The 19,515-nt window shown below is 33.2% G+C and overlaps 2 protein-coding genes across 3 annotated transcripts; one reads left to right on the top strand and one right to left on the bottom strand.

Annotated features, from left to right (window-relative positions):
- Positions 1-2,524: 2,524 nt before the first annotated feature.
- On the bottom strand, positions 2,525-5,611 carry LOC139510993 (uncharacterized). The gene has a single exon (XM_071297557.1). The coding sequence runs from the start codon at positions 5,609-5,611 to the stop codon at positions 2,525-2,527; it is 3,087 nt and encodes a 1,028-aa protein (XP_071153658.1).
- Positions 5,612-7,839: 2,228 nt separating this feature from the next.
- On the top strand, positions 7,840-15,638 carry LOC139512813 (putative uncharacterized protein DDB_G0277255). Of its 2 annotated transcripts, none has more exons than XM_071300733.1 (2): positions 7,840-7,952; positions 13,485-15,638. In XM_071300733.1, exon 2 carries the CDS (start codon positions 13,514-13,516, stop codon positions 15,107-15,109), a length of 1,596 nt encoding a protein of 531 aa, XP_071156834.1. In that variant the 5' UTR covers positions 7,840-7,952; positions 13,485-13,513; the 3' UTR covers positions 15,110-15,638. The 2 variants fall into 2 exon arrangements, with proteins under 2 accessions (XP_071156834.1, XP_071156833.1); XM_071300732.1 differs by lacking the exon at positions 7,840-7,952 and adding an exon at positions 9,635-9,755.
- The last annotated feature ends 3,877 nt before the right edge of the window (positions 15,639-19,515 follow it).

Here is a 19,515-nt window from a genome sequence, read left to right as displayed (position 1 = left end):
GCACTCATTGTCTTTAAAAGAAATTGAGAATGGGAATGGGCAATGTGTTAAATGACACCAACCTGACCAATGAGCAAAAAACAGATCAAGTCCACCAATGGATCTCTCACACAACAAGGATATTCCACAACCAGAAGAGGGCGGGGGGATGTCTTCAGTTGGTCCCTAAGTAAAAATGTGTACAAGTTCAGTGAAAATGGACGTCATACTAGACTCCAAAACATTAAAATGAACTAAAATTCAAAACCATTCAAGAATATCAAAGGCTAGAGGCTCCTGACTTGGGACTGACACATAAATTGGTCATTGGTCAACATTTTTTGTGAGATCTCAACCCTCCCCTATTCATCTAGCCAATGTAGAATTAACAAAAACACAACAATATTCCCAGTAAAACTCAGTTTAAAAGATCTCTGAGTCTGATGTCAGAAACCATCAACTTTAATTCTTGTTAACCTGTTAATCGTTCTTTTGAAAGATTATCCAAGTCAAAAGTTGGGTATAATGATTTGACAACACTAACTATTATGAAAAATGTATAGATAAAAAGCCGCCATATATTTTGTGTACATTAGCAGCTTCGGCATGTATTTTGTATAAATTACCTACATTGTCCATGTAAACATTGAAAACATCAAAAATACTTCAGACATAATAACATTATACTATGTTGCGGTTTTTCATTTAAATCTTTAAGATTATATTGAACTATCATGAACATGTGAATGATGTATTGAATAACTTTATATATTTCTTTCCAGTGTACATTGATTTTGAGCGATGATCTACAGATCAGATCAGACTGTACATGGCTAGTCATAACATCCACTGATATTGTAGCTTTATACTGTGAAAACTTGTGATATTTATACATTACAGTTCACATTACAAATTGAGGTCTTTGTAGTAGTTGGTTATTGTTTTGGTTTCATCTACAGTACAGATTTTTTTTTACTAAAATACCTAATTAAAGTATAGTTTATCAACAAACAGGATAGTTCTTGTTGTTCACAGTACTTTGTTTGCATTTATGATTCAAATTCGATTGAAAGAGGTCGACTATAGTTTTGCACTCCATCTCTCATGTCATTCGATCTAACTCAGTCTGTTGCACTTAAACATTTGTAAGTTTTCTGCAATATCTAGTGGAAAAAGGTGTTTGGTATTCTTTTCTTAGACAGCAATCAAACAAACCAAAATAACAAAATCAATGTTGAGACGGTGTCAAACAGTCATACGTTATTCTGTTTATCTGTCGGTAACTGATTGCACTCTAAGATCTCGGCATTTAGTGTCTTTTTGTTGTTGGGGATGAACAAATAACTGTCCATTCCACTCTATGTTTTTGTTAGAAGTATTTCTACTTGTATCAGCCTGATAAGCTTTTTACAGGTGACTTTTAGTTATTATGTTGTACTGTTAGACCACTGTCCCATGTTTGGGGAGTTTAACATGTTTATCCCCACCACATTCTGTATATGCCTGTCCAAAGTCAGGAGCCTGTAATTCAGTTGTTGTCGTTTGTTACTGTGTAACATATTTGTTTTTTGTTCATAATTTTGTACATGAATTAGGCGGTAGGTTTTCTCTTTTTAATTGTTTTACATATAAAATTGAGAATGGAAATGGGGAATGTGCCAAAGAGACAACAACCCGACCATAGAAAAAAAAAAAAACCAACAGCAGAAGGTCACCAACAGGTCTTCAATGTAGCGAGAAATTCCCGCACCCGGAGGCGTCCTTCAACTGGCCCCTAAACAAATATATACTAGTTCAGTGATAATGAACGCCATACTAATTTCCAAATTGTACACAAGAAACTAAAATTAAAATAATACAAGACTAACAAAGGCCAGAGGCTCCTGACTTGGGACAGGCGCAAAAATGCGGCGGGGTTAAACATGTTTGTGAGATCTCAACCCTCCCCCTATACCTCTAACCAATGTAGAAAAGTAAACGCATAACAATACGCACATTAAAATTCAGTTCAAGAGAAGTCCGAGTCTGATGTCAGAAGATGTAACCAAAGAAAATAAACAAAATGACAATAATACATAAATAACAACAGACTACTAGCAGTTAACTGACATGCAAGCTCCAGACTTCAATTAAACTGACTGAAAGATTATGATTTCATCATATGAACATCAGGCACAATCCTTCCCGTTAGGGGTTTAGTATCATACCATCATAACATAGTAAGTAAGTAAGTAAGTAAGTAATTAGTTTATTACAGTGTCACAATCTAACATTATACATAATATATTATACATCAGATAAAAACAGCATAAAAATATATTAGATTCCTGCCTTAAAAGACATATGAGACACTTTTACCTCATGTGCATTAAATGCATACACAATTTAATACATTTTTCAAAAGTAAAATTTAAAAATACGAAACAATTACTTCGTAGATCAACAATTTTAAACTTAAAAGAACAAAAAGGGTAGAATTGATTTTAAAATCTTTTAAAAATAATATGCTAATAAATAATAATTAAAAATTTTAGTTCTTTAAAAGTTATAAATTTATCTTTCTCCTCTTAAACATCAAATGCAATGTTTTAGCTAACAAAAATTGAATTTCATCACAGCTCATAATATAATTAAATTTCTCTTCTACACTCAAGATAATAAAAACATAGTTTGATAAAAAAGGTGAATTTAAAAGTTCCTCTCTCAAGTCCGAATAAAAATTACAGTTCATTAAAAAATGTTGTTCAGTTTCAATCGTATTTCCATCACAAAACTGACAAATTCTTTCATTTAAAGGTGTAACTGGCTTGGTGTAACGTCCTGTTTCAATGGCGAGTGGTAAGGAGCCACAACGAAAGTTGGATAAAGTTCGACGGTAGTCTCTAAACTTGACGGATTTCACATAACTGCTTGCCTGAAGATAACTTTTAAATTGTCTGAACGTCCTAAGTTTATTTCCATTTTCACAGTTTCGATCGTTATGCACATCGCGTAGCCAATTTTCAGCATCCATAGTGTTTAACTTGTCCTTTGCAATATTAACTTTTTGTCGGATTGTCATATTTTGAGCGTTTATCAAAGAACTTAATTCAATTTGTTCAATAAATTTCAGTACACGGGAATTCCACGAGCGCTGTTTTGATTTACTCGATTCATGTATCTTTTTAACGAGCCTATTTCCATCTAAGTTTGTAACTTTAAAATACAGTCTCAAAACTTCGATATTTTGTTTAGTTTTTACCGTAGACCATCCCATGTCTCCACGTATAGCTAGGTTTGAAGAGTTCTTAAAAGCACCTAGGTAGTATCGGCATGCTTTGTTTTGAACAGTTTCTAATTGTTTGTGTTCTGATATGCCCCAAATACTCGCTCCATATAATAAAACAGGCTGTACAAGGCTTTCATATAGTTTTGTAAATATGTCATAGTCCATTCCGCCACACGAAATGAACTTTGTATAAAGTGCGGAGAGAGCTCTACTTGCCGACTTTCTTATTTCCCTCACTGTAAATTTCCAATTTAGATGTTCATCAAGCCACAATCCTAAATATCGATATTTACTGCAATACTCAATAGTTGTGTCTCCAAAAAGAAAGTTAAAGTTTGATCGAGGGGATGCGGGACAACGAAAATGTATTATTTTGGTCTTTTCAAAATTTAAACTTAATCTCCACTTTGAACACCAGTTGCTGACTACATTTAACATCATTTGAAGGGATTCTTCATCTGGTGCTAGTAAAACAATGTCGTCAGCGTATAACAGGATAGACAAAATGCACGACTCATTGATCGGGATACCAAGATTCAGATTGTTTATTTCATTGACTAGATCGATTACATACACAGAGAATAATGATGGTGATATTTTGCAGCCTTGTTTTACGCCCATATTAACGCCAAACATATCGGTCATATGGCCGTTTACTTTAACAGCATAGCGAACATCTACATATAACGACTGTAGTCCTTTTAGAAACTTTCCATTTATGCCTATTGACATCAGTTTAAACCACATCATCTCCCTATTTACAGAATCAAAGGCTTTTTTGGCATCGATGAAACAAGCAAACGTTGATAGTCTTTCGATTTTTCTATTAGTTATAATACTTGTTAGAGAGTATAAATGTTCAATGCAACCACGATCTTTTCTAAAGCCGTTTTGTTCATCGGCTAAGATGTTATTTTCTTCTAACCAGGATGATAAACGTGTGTTAAGAATATCTGCATATATCTTACAGGGAATTGACATCAGAGCTATCCCTCGATAGCCTAAAGGATCACGATAATCTTTGTCTGGTTTTAATATTGGATTTATGAGTATGTTGTTCCATGTCGCAGGCACAACTCCATTGTCAAATGCAAACTTTATGATCTTGAATAGAATATTCACACACGAGTTGTTACGAAGAAATTCGGCACATATTTGGTCAAGCCCGCCGGCTTTATTAAGTTTTGCTCGATAAACAGCCTTCTCAACGTCATCATACGAAATATCATTATTTAAGATTTCTGAATCCTTTCCTGAAAGATTTATTATTTCATTTTCTAGTTGATGTTGAACAGTACATAGAAAGTCTTCGTCGTACTTACTATCAGTTACATTGAATAAATGTTCATACTTGCATTTCCATGTGTCATATACTGTTTTAATATCTTTACACACATTACCTTCTGATGTTAATACTTCCATTGGTATTGAAGAACGCCTGTCATTCGCTATTCCTAATTTACCAATTTTCTTCCAAAAGTCTCTTGTGTTGTTCTCTGTCGAAAGATTCAGTAACTCTTGCTGTTGTCGCATTTGATAACTTCGTTTTTCCTTCCTCAAAAGTTTATCGAACGCATTTCTCGATGTAAGAAATTGTTCTCGCACACGTTTCTTTTTGGTACCACACCCTTTCCATTTCAGCCATACTTTTTCGTGTTCGCAGGTTTTATCCCACAGTAATTTGAGATTATCGTTCCAGTATGGTTTGTATCGTGATTTTCCTTTTGACTTCCTGTATTGGTTATCTCCTTCTGATTTTTCACCTATCTTGGATTTCACTTCATCAGAAATTAGTTCAACAAAACAACCGTAGGCAGCATCGACGTCTTGTTTCACAGTTAAATTATTTTCGATGTTTTGAATGACTTGTTCTATTTTTACTCGTATCGTATCGTCATTTAAAAATTCGTTTGGTATGGTCCGAGATCTCGGTTTACTAGGAAGTTTTTGAATATCGGAGTAAGACGCTAGTGGTGTTTCATTTTGTTGATTAGCCGATTCTCTCTTGATAGAAACTGTAAGTACCGAGTGGTCAGGCATTTGGTTCATGTCTTGTAATCCTAATTCGTTGGTAATATCAGACATGATTTTAACATCAAAGTCAGTGCACATATGAATGTTTTCATGGGTTGTTATTATGAAGTCGACCACTGATTTACCTCGTTTCGATATACACGTAAAATCTTGTTTTCCTTTTCTTCCATTGAGCATGCATAAATTACAGTCGACTAGGAAATCTATTAATAAATCACCATTCGTATTTGAACTATAATCAATCACCTCTCTTGGTGTTACATCATCAACTCCTTCAATGAAATCTGAAATGTCTGAGCATCTCGAGTTGAAATCACCTACTATATACATTTTTCCAATGTTCTGATACATATATACCTGATTAGTAAGATCTGCATTAAACTGTTCTGGGTCGTTTGAGCGGCTTGAGCCTTTTGGTGGTAAATAACACACACATACACAAAAAGTTTCCTGTTCATTATCGAAATTTAGCCAAAGAATGCCTTCGACGGTTTTATCTAATATTTTAACCTTATATTTCTCTTCAATACTACTTTTTACAAATATTCCAACTCCACCCGAGCCACGCTTCGCTTTATGATGCTTAGTCAGTCTGTTGTGTCCATAGAATGTATAACCGTCTATATCGAATTTGTTGTTTCCAACTAAAAAAGTTTCACACACACAGAATATATCAAAGTTCAGTTGTTCTAAAACGCAATGTCTAAATTTATAATTTTCACTGTCAGTGTGTTGTGACCACCCGCCAACATTCCATACACCAAGCGTTAGTTCCTATGTTCTTTTGTATGGGTTATGATTTCTTTGGAAGTTTTTCACTAGCTTTCCTTGCAAAATTTTGTAGTCGTTCATTTTTCCAATTTCTTGAAGTATAGTGCGCATATTAGAGTTTTGGACCCTTGTCTCGTATGCAACATCACTCTCAATATACACGTTTCTATATTTTTGTGTTTTTCTGAGTTCCATTTTCTTTTCCAAAACTGTTGTTTTGTCTTGTTTTGAATTTAATTTTGCCACTACTACACCTGGACGGGGACCATTTGATTGCTTTCTTTCCACTTTTTCCACTTTTACGTCTCTTAGCTTAAGTCCATCTCTTATCATGGAAATCACATTGTTTTTTAAGCAGTTATTGTTGGGTGTTTCATTTTTGTCATTGGGTAACATTTTAATGATCAAATTTTTCCCTCTATCAATGGTGTCCAAGTTTTTTGATTTTACGACGGATGCATACGTTTTTTCCACCGAGTTAAGTTTGTTTTTCATAGTGTCAAGTTCAGTTCTAATTTCGCTCTTAAAGTTGTCTATTTTGCTATCGAATTTCCGGTCCATCACCGAAACTAACTTCTCAGTAATCTTTACTTCAAGCCTATTTTCTAGATCTGTCATTTGTTGGGATAGTGTCGAGACAGCGGACTTCAATTCCAGCGAAAGCCCAATTACAAGTGATTTAATGTCAAGTTCATTGAGTGAATCGTGATTTACGTTAGGACGGTTATTTTCGATACAATTTCTCTGTTTTTTATTTTCATACTTAATTTTCTCGAAATTAGAGTCAATATCAGATAGCTCAGATATATTACGCTTTCTTGATTCGTTGCATGTACTTTTTGGTAGAGTGTTAGAATATTCCGTATGTACAGTGGCTTCAACTTCAACGTTTTCCATAACTGAATATAATCGTGTTATATTTCCGGAAACTTGTCGTAGTCTCTCCGATTACAATTTCAGTATGTGTTTACAAAATGTATAGCCCGTGCCTATGTGTGGGCTTTGTTTAACAGAAGAATAATTGCATATATTGTTTGTTTTGTGTCCTCTGTACCTTCCAAACACTCAAAATAACATATATGAGAAGAACATAACCCGTTTCATGCCAACAACTGATTTTTGAATAAATGTGTTTAGTTCCGATGTCTTTTCGAGGCCTTTTATAGCTGACTATGCGGTTTGGGTTTTGCTCATTGTTTAAGGCCGTACGGTGACATAACACTATGTCAGTTGGTCTTTTGTGGAGAGTTGTCTCATTGGCAATCATGCCACATCTTGTTTTATATTCAACGGCAGTCTTTTTTGCTGTTAAAAAAACTGTTGATTTTTATGAATATTTCTAAGCACAAGCTTGTCTAAAATTAGTAGATAAACACGAATCAATATATTCTGGGAGAAAGCCGTGATCTTTACACTACTAGCATCAAATTATCACACTCATTTTTTAAGTTCAAAGTTTTAATTAATAATGGGTCTAATTCATAGCTGTATTACAATGTTTTTATAAAAGCACAAAGATTCAATTTTTAACAAATTTCAGAAATTTTATTTTTAATTAATTCAGTTAGGGGATATTTTGCTCCAAATCGTCTTTGGCTCATTTGTTTAGTAATAAAGCGGTATTTTCACACTTAAATTTAATAAATTGGCACAACCCCCATATATGTGGTTTAGCTGATAAAGGTCGAGTAAAGGAAATTAAACAAAAAATCGACGCTTTGTCATCATATAAGAAAGCTGTATCTAAATGTCATCAAATGAATATGGGATTCCCAAAATTGGACCATTGATTATTGATAGGATATAAATCACTTTAACTACATATGTATTAGTAATAATTTGTATATAATTCATAGTTAAATTATGGATTTTCACAGTGAATACACAGCAACAGTTAACGGTAAATTTGAGTTATATGTTCATATTTTAAATGTTGTTAATTTTTCATTTCATTAGTATACAAAAATTCCCCGAAATTGGATTTGTTGTTTTTGGAATATTTCAGAAGTACCTAGAATATTTACCAAGCAACTGTTAATGTTACATGCATGTAACGTGATAGAATTAAGCTTTAAGTTACATTTTTGCAAATAACCTAAAGCCGTATAACCTGAATAATTCGTCGTAATATTCCGCGGCTCAACGATGGCTTCATTATTAATAACCCCGCCTGTGTGGAAGGTCAAATGGTAGCTCGTTAAGGGGTGCAAACTTGTTCATGAAATAAAATAAAAATCCCCGCTTACGGGTGTGGTGTCATTTTCTTATTTCTTTTTTAACTCCCCTGGCCGAAAGACCAAGTAAGCTTTTCTCAACGCTTAAAAGTTCGTCGTCGTCTATCGCTGTCGTCCTTTAACTTGTACAAACATCTCATCTGTACTGGGCACAATTCAACCAAACTTACTTGCCACAATCATTATAGGGTATCTACTTCTACATTGCCGACATGGCTAAACATAGACCGTTTGGGTAAAATGCAAGTTTTGTCTAATTAAAAAAAAAATCTGTTTTGAGTTTTTGCCTTATATCTTAAAAACATAAATAAATAAGAAAGCCAAAATGATCAACACGTCGAGATCTATAAAAAAAAATGTCAACATGACTGAAATCGTCAGCCTACTAGTAGGTTGACTGCTTATGGAAGTAATTGCCCTTTAATGACGATTTTGTTTCCAATTTTTTTTTTTTTTGCCTATAAAAGATAGATAGAAACTTTATATAGTTCAAATGATCAGCAACAACATATTCAGATAAGCTATCATGACTGTAATCTTTAGTCGACTTGTTATTGGAGTTGTTTCCCTTTTAATTAAGATGTTTTTGCCATCGTTTCGAATGTTTTGCCTTCTATCTTGAAAACTGCAATAGATAAAATGTAGATAGAACTTTAAATTGCTAAAAGGGCTAAAACATATGTCATCATGACTGAAATTTTCTGTTAACTCTTTAAAAACAGAGCATTTTTTCGATGATGAGTGTTTCATAATATTATTCCCTAAAAATAAATTACGTTGTTGAGGATGCAGGTGAGCGACACATGCTCTTTAGAATCTATAGATTTTAATAGAATTCGAAAATGTAAGCAGTCAAATGCACCCACTTTGCTGGCTTTTTTTTTACCTTTTTGAATAACCTTAATTTTTCATATAACCATGATTAATAATGATAACACTCATAGAATTATAAAAAAGTAGAATTAAACCGATTTATGAATGCACGTGTTACTTTCCGGAATAGGAGTCATCAGGTATGATTAATTGCTTTTAGTATCGAACAGTAGATCAGGATTGAAATATTTTTCTAAATAAGATCAACATGCTCCAAAAACTACCTGATAAATTGAAAATCTAAACAAATAATTTCATTTTGATTAAATTATTTTTTTAAAAACAATTTAATATTAATTTATGGTAATTTAAAGATATTTTCATTGCTTTCCTCAAATATCGATCTTGTTTTTGTTTAATTGATGTAATTTATGATTAAACAACCACTAACCTTGCAACACTAAAGATGTATTTTGTAAGCCAACTCACTATTTTGGCCGGAAATATGATTTGTCATCTTTAGAAAATTAATTTCAAATTATGTTATTGATAAATTGCTTCTGTCAAGGCGTTTACTTGTTGGTACAATTTAATAGCGAGAGCCATCTGCACCAAATCTGTCCAAATGATGAAGTCGCTCTGAAGAAGTTGGTTAGGTAAGCATTTGCCTTCAGATATTGCGTTAATCTGTTTGCTGCGTAAAATTTAAACTTCAGCATTTATTTGCTATTTTAATTTGCGTTCTACTGGGCTCTCGGTCATACAACTTTACTCAGTACTCATGGTACTTCAGTACAAAATATGTGCTTGAAACATTAAATCCAGTACATTGATTGGTTGAATTCTGAGACGGAGTACAATAACTTTACACGATATTTTATGAACGCAACATAGCATTGATGCTTATTTTAAACTAGTCTGAAATTTAAAAAAAATGTGACATGATAGTTAGCAAAGGTACTAGGCTTATAATTTGATACGCCAGACGCGCGTTTCGTCTACATAAGACTCATCAGTGACGCTCATATCAAAATGTATTTAGAAACAAACCATAATGCGTATGAAGTCGTAAACTCATGTGGATATGTTGTTTCTATACTTCTATCTCTTCTAGCATTTTGATTAAAACAAAATGTTAAAATTCACGCTTATAGTTCTAAATTCGAACTTAGCAGTCACCTCATGATCACTTTTCTTGTAATATTTGAAGAATTTGATTTTTAATACTTAAAATTTCGTATAATTAATCATATTTGTAAGCATGTATTAAACCATTCAATCTTTATTACATTAATTTATATTGGAACTAAATGAATCGTGCTAGGAAAACGAATAAATTGTAATTTTGTAGATTATTATATAAAATTTAATTATTATTCAAACACACTAGTTAATGTATCTCCTCCGTTTCCCCTCTTCTGAGATATGTATGGTACACGAACTGTAGAGGCAAATATTAAATGCATACATGTGTCAGAACGAGAACAAATCAACAGTAAATTGATAGGTTCTGAAAATTTGGTCGATGGGGTAAAGGCAATGAACTTTCCCTGCCACGCGAAAACGAGGACGTTGAAATAACCCTGAAAATTTAAGTGCACAGAACATGACACTCTCCATATACGAGGCGTCGGATTTGAGAGGACATGGTGGCTTTGTACTTTAACAAACATCACAGTCAAAGGGTTGCACCTATTAAGCAATGGTTTTACTCGCAGAAAGGGAGGGAGGATACATCGGTTTGTTTACGGGGAAAGACATGCATGATTGGACGTCACGCCGACCAAAAAGGGGGTGGGAACAATATATGTAGTTTACATTCGAAAAACATATTGAAAGACTGAGCACCACGAACTTCATCGTGAGGGTAAGCATATGTGCTCTAGAAGGTAAATCAATTTCAGTTCCACTAATTCCACCCGTTTGGTGATCGTAAATATAGATAAATCTGGTATGTTAGGTCCTGCAGTTTCTTTGTGTTCGGCATTTGAATTTGACGTGTACTGGCATCCGGGCTACAGTCTATCGGGGTTTTTTTTGTAAAAAAGTATTTCCTGTTTATCAATTACTTTTGAAAATAAAAAAATATTATGAAATGTGACTAATGGTATTGGCTGTTGTACTTATCATATTAGAAGGGAAAAACAAATTCATGAGGGTTTGAATTTCCTTAAAGAACCAAATCTCATTAAAGCCAGTAATTGTCGTTTCAAATTGTTGCCGTTTACCATAATTGTTTTACGTTCATTGTTTTGTTTATACACCAGGCCTTTAGTTTATTCTTTAAAATTGTGTTACATTTGTCTTTTCGTGGCTTTTTAAAGAATGCAATACGGTATGGGTTTTTTCGCTATAAAACGGTGGAAAATGGTCTTATTGGCAATCCTATCACATCTTTAAATATTTAATATTGCTGTGCTTGTTGAGAAATTTTATAGAACCAATGTGCAGTTACACTTATTTTTCTTGACTAGGCTTAAGTGTAATATATTTGAAAGGAGAAGTTAAGTTGTTTCTTATATGTATTTATGATCATATAATATTGAAATGACACGGAATCATACAAGAACAAACACTACTTGATCTTTGGTAAAACAACGAAATATAAAGGAAAAAGAAAAATACAACACATAAAAAATACAAAACACACATCGACATAGATTGAAGAGAAAAAAATGGTTGCCCTACACTTCTAGCAAAAAGGTCTTTAACAAGGGTTGTGGGAGAAAATGGGGAGAGAATAGAAAACCCCAGATCACTTGATGACAATACGACGAATGGATGAAGTTTTACTTTTTTATTTGGTTATTCATTCTGGGCAAGAAGAGTTATAGTATATATATTCATTGTAAAAAAATATCCAGTTTATTAGTATGAGCTTTAAAACCCGGACGAAAAGCAAGCATTTGTCGAGTTTTTCTACTGAATTGTAGCGAAATACTTTTTATATTTACAAGCCATGATCATACATTGTATAATCTTCTGCAATGTGACCGTTAGTGTTTTTTTTAATTCCCTACTTTTGACATTATCTTCATTTATATGAAATAACTTGGCGTGAACACGAACAGTAAAAAGAAATATGGCGTATGCAAAGAATTAAAAAAAATATATAAATATGTTTGATATGCACTGAATGACATTTTAGGCTCGGAGTTAAATTTGTTTTCGAATCTATCTTTTGAAAATGCCTGTACCAAGTCAGGAATATGACAGTTGTTGTCCATTCGTTTGATGTGTTTTGTCATTTGATTTTGCCATTTGATTAGGGACTTTCCGATTGATTTTTTTGTGATTTTACTTTTTCCGTAACTGCAATTATCATAGATCGGTATTTTTTGTTTATGTCTTTTGTTATATCTTTTTTCTATTTCTCCTACCGATCTGATTTGTTGCGCTGTTACACCACTGTCCGCGGTTTGGAGGTAATTGTGCTCTTTCAAACATGTTTAACCCCGCCACAGTTATCATGCGTCTGTTGCAAGTAGAGAGGCTGTAAATCAGTGTTGCTTTTAGTATTATTCAGGTCGATTGTTTCTTGTTTTGAATATGCTTCACGTTTGGCGAAGCTAGAGCACTTTATAGCACTTCAACAGTTTCGGTCCTTAAAAATCCTTGACTTTCAAATATTCGGTTTCGAGCGTTCCTCATGAAGGTAAATCCAAAAAAATTGCTTCGATATTCATATTTTGTATACTACATGTATATAGTATGTGTTAAGCTCATTGCTGAAAGTCTTATCGTGACTTATCTCTAGTTATTTCATCCATGTTCTTTATTCTTTAGTGGGTATTTGTCTCATTGGCAAACGTACCACATCTCTTTATTTTTTTTTATATAGAAGCAAGGATATAGGAAACTTTAGTTGTCTATTCTATACACATAAGACTACGATTTATTTGCAAACCAGGAAATAGTTCTGAAATTGTATGCACATTTGAAATAAATCTCATATGTTTTGCGGCAAAAAAAAAAGAACAAAACTTTCCAAACTCGTTATAATTTTACAAAATTATCAGATTCATACCATTCTGTTGTGTTGCTGTTTCGTTTACATGTAAATATTTTACCACCATTTTGAACAGCATACCAAGTTTTAAATCTATGCAACTGATCTAACATTAGTTACAGAGAAGACAATCATATTCTAAAAGTGACCTACATCTGCCAAGTCAACTGTCATATCATTATTGAAAATAACAAATTGGTCATGATGTATCAAATTTTCAGTTTTTCACTTAAAATTGTAATTATTTGCTGCGGTTTGAAAAACATAATGAAATTAATTCTTTTCATGTCGTTAAATAATAAACTGTAAGATTGATCACCACATAATGTAGCTTTTCATCAAAATAAATCTGGTTATTTCGATGGTTTATTTTCAGACATAGCTTGAGATCCTTAAACAGAGGAAATGGTTAGCATTCTGACATGGTCAGTATTGACATTACTGTCAAGTTTCGTTGTTTGCCAGTTCCCTTTTCGTCAAAGAGTTTCTCAATGGCAGAGATTCAGGAATGGTCATCCAGTATTTCCACAGAATGCTGCTAGGCAGGCTTTGCAGAGAAATCCATGGCCGATCAATGTGGAAGCTAATGTTGGAAACCAACAAGCTGAAAACAATGAACTTGACTCTGACATTATAGCGTTCGATGATCCCAGTGCCGGATTAGATGAATTTTTAGAAGGATTATTTGAGGATAATGATCTGGACTCAGATGAATCTCAATCGGTGAATGTTCAACCTAATTCTGTAAGAATAAGGAGCGGCTCGGGTGATATTCAACTCAATACAAACGACGGAACTATAAATTTTAATGATATTGCTCAAAATGCAAAGTTAGAACATGAACTTCTTTTCGGAGGTTTGTTAAAGGATCTTTCTGGAACAGGAGTAAGAAGCCAAACTTCGTCGATTGTAAACATACCGGCTGGACAAACAGATCTTGCTGAACAAATAAGGATGCGAGTTATACAAATGCAAGGGCAACAGCCTACTACGTCAAATATGCGACAACCTATCAGGATTGCATCACCATTTAATAGTCAAGGTAACCAACGTGTTTTGGCTTTGCCTCTTCAACCACGACCAATGAACCAAAACTTTGAAGGGGGTAGTCATACTCGGAATATGGTGAAAAATGAACAAAGACCAAGACACACATTACTTGTACTTCTAAATAATACTAGATTAGATACTAATAATGTAAGGCGGGGGCCAAATACAGGACTTTTTACTACCAGAACATTGAGAATAAACCGTTTTAATAATAACAACCAAATAAATAGATCTGATTTGCGTTTTTCGACCAGAAATTCTACTCGATCGATAACTTCAAGAAACAATTTCCAAAATGGCGCAAGACAGGCATTACTACCAAGACAAGCAGCAACACAACAACCAAGTCAAAACATTGTAGGTCCAGCACGAACACTGTCCGTAAATAATCAAAGGCAAAGACAAAATGTGTTGACATCACAAGCACGAAATAATAATCAGCCTTCAAGTGCAGCAAATAATGTTCCGTCAACTCGCGCAGGACGGAACATGGCAAATCCAATATTTTTGGCAAACCAAAGACAGCAACAACGGACAACGTTGAACAATCCCAACATTATGAATAACAACAGAAATGTTCCAGAGTCTCATAGACAAAACTTGAATAGAATCATAGCAAACCGACAGTTAGTCACAAATACACGCAACACAGCAGATACACCCGGACTTACACATCAGCAAGTTGTCGCAAACAGATTGAATCTTCAAAGACGACTGATAGCCGAAAGAATGGCATCCGAGAGACCAGGTATGCAAAGACAGTTTGCTCAGTTCATTCGCGACAGTACGTCAGTTCCAACCAGGCCTCCGCCTTTTCAAGGAGGTCCTGATCAATTTCCACCATGGTTAAGAAGCCAAATGAATTTTCCTAGGCCAAATTTTCCGTTTCTTCACCAAAGAGGACCACCAGGTCCTTTTAATCGATTTGGAGGACCGCCGTTCTTTCTCTAAGGAAGTTTCGCTATAGTACATCAAAAGCCATATGGATATTACGGTGTGCAAATTATCAAAAGACAGCTGGATTTTACAATGTGCAAGTAATCAAAAGACTTGGATATTGTAATACCAATAAAGGATGTCTTTTTGCTACAAGTATGATATTAAAGGTAAATTCTAAGAAAAGAACTGATACCGATTTATAATTCGTTTGTGAAATCCAAATACAATTCTGCTTCGAGGGAAATATGAGTTGGTAAATGCAGTTTATAATAATAGTAAACACAAAGTTCTCCTTTTAGATTAGTAGGAGGAAATTATTAACAAAAATGTATTTTTGTTTTGAAATTAATTTGACATGTTTCTTTTTATTGGAGTAATGGTTTATTACTTAACTACTACTAAAATTATGAAAGGTAAATTACGTAGTATAAACATGTTTCCCGAATGTTTCGAATTCCTTAATCGCCAGTTGATTAAAAATGATTGGTTATTTCGTATCGAATGTATGTATTTCTTAATAAAATTATTTTGTGTTGTCAAATTAGATAGTTTACACGCTCCTTTTGACTAGTAACATCTTGCTGCTTAATACGATAATCTTTATCTGATTTGTATATTATAACATATAGTCATATTTTTTGTTTGTTTGTTTTAAAAAAATAACAATTGTTTCACTGTCTTTAATTCCATTGTGTGATAATTGTTGATTGCTGTCTGCCTTATTTTGTTGTTGTTGTTTTAAGCATAAATCAAACCTATGGTTTTCTCTTTTAATTTGTTTCACGTTGTGTCATGACATGTCCTTTTATAGCTTTCTACATGATATGGGTTTTGTTCATTGTTGAAGGTCGTACAGTTTCCTATAAATGTTTACAACCTCGTCGTTTTGTACATGATGAATAGTTGTCATAATGATGACCATGTCACAGCCCATTATTTAAAAATTATTTATAGAGAAAGCTTAACATTTTCTGAACATATTAAAAAAAACAAAAATATGAAACAATATAAAAGAATCAATTTATGAAATTACAGTTACGATTGTACTGTTGAGATACACACTAAAAGAAATCACTGTTAGAGAGAGCACTCTTGTATACTATATAGTATTGAAATCAACCATTCGTAAATTTTATGGACGTCATCATGAGTTGGTTAAACGTTATGGAATATCCGTTTCTCTAATTTTTGTGCTATGTTCACATTTCTTGATCGGTGTGAGAACATTCTCCTCACTATTGAAATATCTGTTCTCGGCAAATGATTAGTCGAAATTTGATTATGACGTCAAAATGTTTTGTTTTCTTCTGAATTTTCCTATTATGACGTCACGAAAAAAGTCGCATATAAAGAACACAAGTTTCTGAAAATCTTTGAAAACGAAGGATAAAAATCATCAGAGAAACAGATTCCAACACTATTATTCGTGTATTACGATATTTCTCCACTCCCGACAGTTAAATTTTAATTATTTAAAAAGCTCGACAAGCCTCGCGCTTTAAGTAATAAAATTTTTCTCGAGTGGAGAAATATAATACACTAGGAATCTATATTTCACAGATGTTCTTTGTGTCGTGACTACAATCCCGTTCCCTTTTTCACGAATATGACCTACCGAATTAGACTTATTACCGGGTTGGTACTAACATGAGCAACATGACGGGTGCAACATGTGGAGCAAGATCTGCGTACCCTTTCGGAGGACGTGAGACCACCGCCAGTTTCTGGTGTGGTTTATGTTGCTAAGTCTATATTTTTCTATTGTGTTTTGTGTACTATAATTTGTCTGTTAGTCTGTTTCCATTTCATCCATGGCGTTTTCAGTTTATTTTCGATTTAATAGTTTGACAGTCCCTTTGATATCTTTTGTTCCTCTTTTAGGATAGATATTCTACAAAAAGATAGAGATAATATAAAAAAGAAGATGTGGTATGATTGCCAATGAACCAATGAGATAAGGCTATACTTTCAACTGAAAACATGTATAGCTTAATTTGGCCAATTCCATTAGGGACCGGTCAAAATTTATCTACACATAGGACCGGTGCAAAGTGCAGTAGGACAGTTACTTTTTTTCCAGAATCGCTTTTTCACAGATAATATCCATAGGACACAAGTTTTTTTTCAAACCATTTCTTTGAAATAATTTTTATTAACATTTATAACAAATCATGAAATAACAAGTATAATATACAATATGTAAAAATAAAAATTATTGTATAAAAATTCAGATAGGCATCTTTAATTTTTTTATAACTTTTTCAAATCAACTTGGATTTTCATCAAACTATGCAGCTATCTTAGATATATATCAAGCTTATTGAATCCCATTTCATTTAGTTTTTTGTTGTATTGCTGTAAACTTTAAGAATTAAAGTAATCTTGGTAAAAAAAAGCTAGGATTTGCAATTCGGACAAAATAGAGATAGTACACTTTAATTTTTTTTTATAATTTTTTCAAATCAACTTAGATTTTCATCAAACTATGCAGCTATCTTAGATATATATTAAGCTTACTAAATCCCAGCTCATTTTGTTTTTTGTTGTATTGCTGTAAAATTCAAGAATTAAATTAATCTAGGTAAAAAAAGCTAGAATTTGCAGTTCGAACAAAATAGAGATAGATAAAGGCAGATGTGGTGTGAATGCCAATGAGACAACTCTCCATAGTACACTTTAATTTTTTTTATAACTTTTTAAATTCAACTTGGATTTTCATCAAACTATGCATTTGTCTTAGATATATATCAAGCTTACTGAATCACATGTCATTTAGTTTTTTGTTGTATTGCTGTAAAATTTAATTTCACTTATATGGTGAAGTGTAACAAACATACATCATGTACATTACATCAACCAACAAAGTAGCAAAAATCATTCGGGGGTCACATCAGGTACATTTTCTGTAAATCGGAAAATGTTAAAGCAATTATTACCATTCCTTATAAAAAACACATTCCAAGGCAACCTATGGGTCTTCAGGTTCAAATATATATAGAGAGTTAAACCAAATGCTATTGAGTTTCATGTTTCTTCTGGAGCTTGTTTTTATAATTAATATTTAAAGTTATTGAGAAAATTCTATATAAGATACATGCAGCTTCATTAATTTTTCAGTTTAACAAACACCTATTTGTGGTTTGATTGCATTATGCAATGTCTTTATTTTTTTCAATGCTATATTCAAAGTATAATTTATGATAATGCCATGCCTGTTATTGTATGTGAATCAACAAAATAAAACATGAAACTGTTGCTTTTGATCATATTATAAAGACAACATATTTTAAATGCCTCTATTAAGTATACTTTTATTTACAATACATTGGAAAAGTAGGATAGGACACCAAATTTTTTATTACTAAGTTGGCATAAGACATCATTTTTTTTTCAGTCAGAAAGCCATAGGGTTGTAACTTTTATTAAATGTTTTTATTTTTTGCACCGGTCCTATGTGACGATAAATTTTGACCGGTCCCTTAAACAAATTGAATCTTCCTTGCTAAATAAAAAAAATAAATGTCTTGCTAATGCTTATGTTTGTTATAATATCACAGAGGACTTTATTAAACAACTCCAAGCTGTTACATTTAATAAACATAATTGTGCTCCTTATCTGGATTTTATAGAGGGGTATCTTCTGGTTTCAACATGGCTACTAGTACGAAATCCCATAACGTCAAGTTTTCGTCATGTTTTCCATCCTTTCATTGATTGGTAAATGGATTGGTTGATGTTTGCTTAACGACAAGTGGCAAATACTTCATGCATTGTCGAACAAGATGAAAAGTATGAAATTTGGAATGGCTCTGGAAAATGTAAAGGTATAATGGATAGTGACATAAATTTAGCCCTCCAACAGATCATACACGGAAACCTCATAGAGATGTTGCAAAACAGAGGCGAGAGATATCAATGGCATAATCAAACTTACCCGACAAACAAACATACAATGTCATTGACAAAAAATAAAGAACACGGTGGAAAGATCAACAGTTTAACCCCACCTCCCCTAGGACTCAGTAATAAGAACCCCACCCAAAAGGGATCATATCGTACATAAGTTACGACACTCACTCTACACGAGATATCGGAAACAACGTTCCCATTCTAACATTAAAGTTTATCTTACCTCCTATAAATTTCTAGGAATATGATTGACTATTAAAAGCGTCCTCGTGGAAACCGTGTATACTTAATATTAGGTTAGTTGGGAGGCGGGGCTTATTTCATACACGGTTAGTAGTGGAGTTACGTCCCTTTATATTCCATATAAGGTAATAAGGAGGCGGGGCTTATTTCGTTCACGGTTAGTAGTGGTGTTACGTCCCTTTAGAAAAACAAAACAGTACTGAGAAAAAAATCTTAAAGATTTCAACAGACGAAGAAAGTGGTGATAAAGTGAAACATATTCACAA

This window comes from Mytilus edulis, chromosome 2, assembly GCF_963676685.1.
Source record: "Mytilus edulis chromosome 2, xbMytEdul2.2, whole genome shotgun sequence".
Taxonomy (NCBI): domain Eukaryota; kingdom Metazoa; phylum Mollusca; class Bivalvia; order Mytilida; family Mytilidae; genus Mytilus; species Mytilus edulis.
The sequence above is the reverse complement of the archived record's forward strand: the minus strand, read 5'-3'. Positions and strand labels throughout refer to the sequence as shown.

Coding starts and splice junctions, on each gene's coding strand:
- LOC139510993 (XM_071297557.1), bottom strand. CDS start 5,611: ATGTATATAGTAGGTGATTTCAACTCGAGATGCTCAGACATTTCAGAT.
- LOC139512813 (XM_071300733.1), top strand. CDS start 13,514: ATGGTTAGCATTCTGACATGGTCAGTATTGACATTACTGTCAAGTTTC.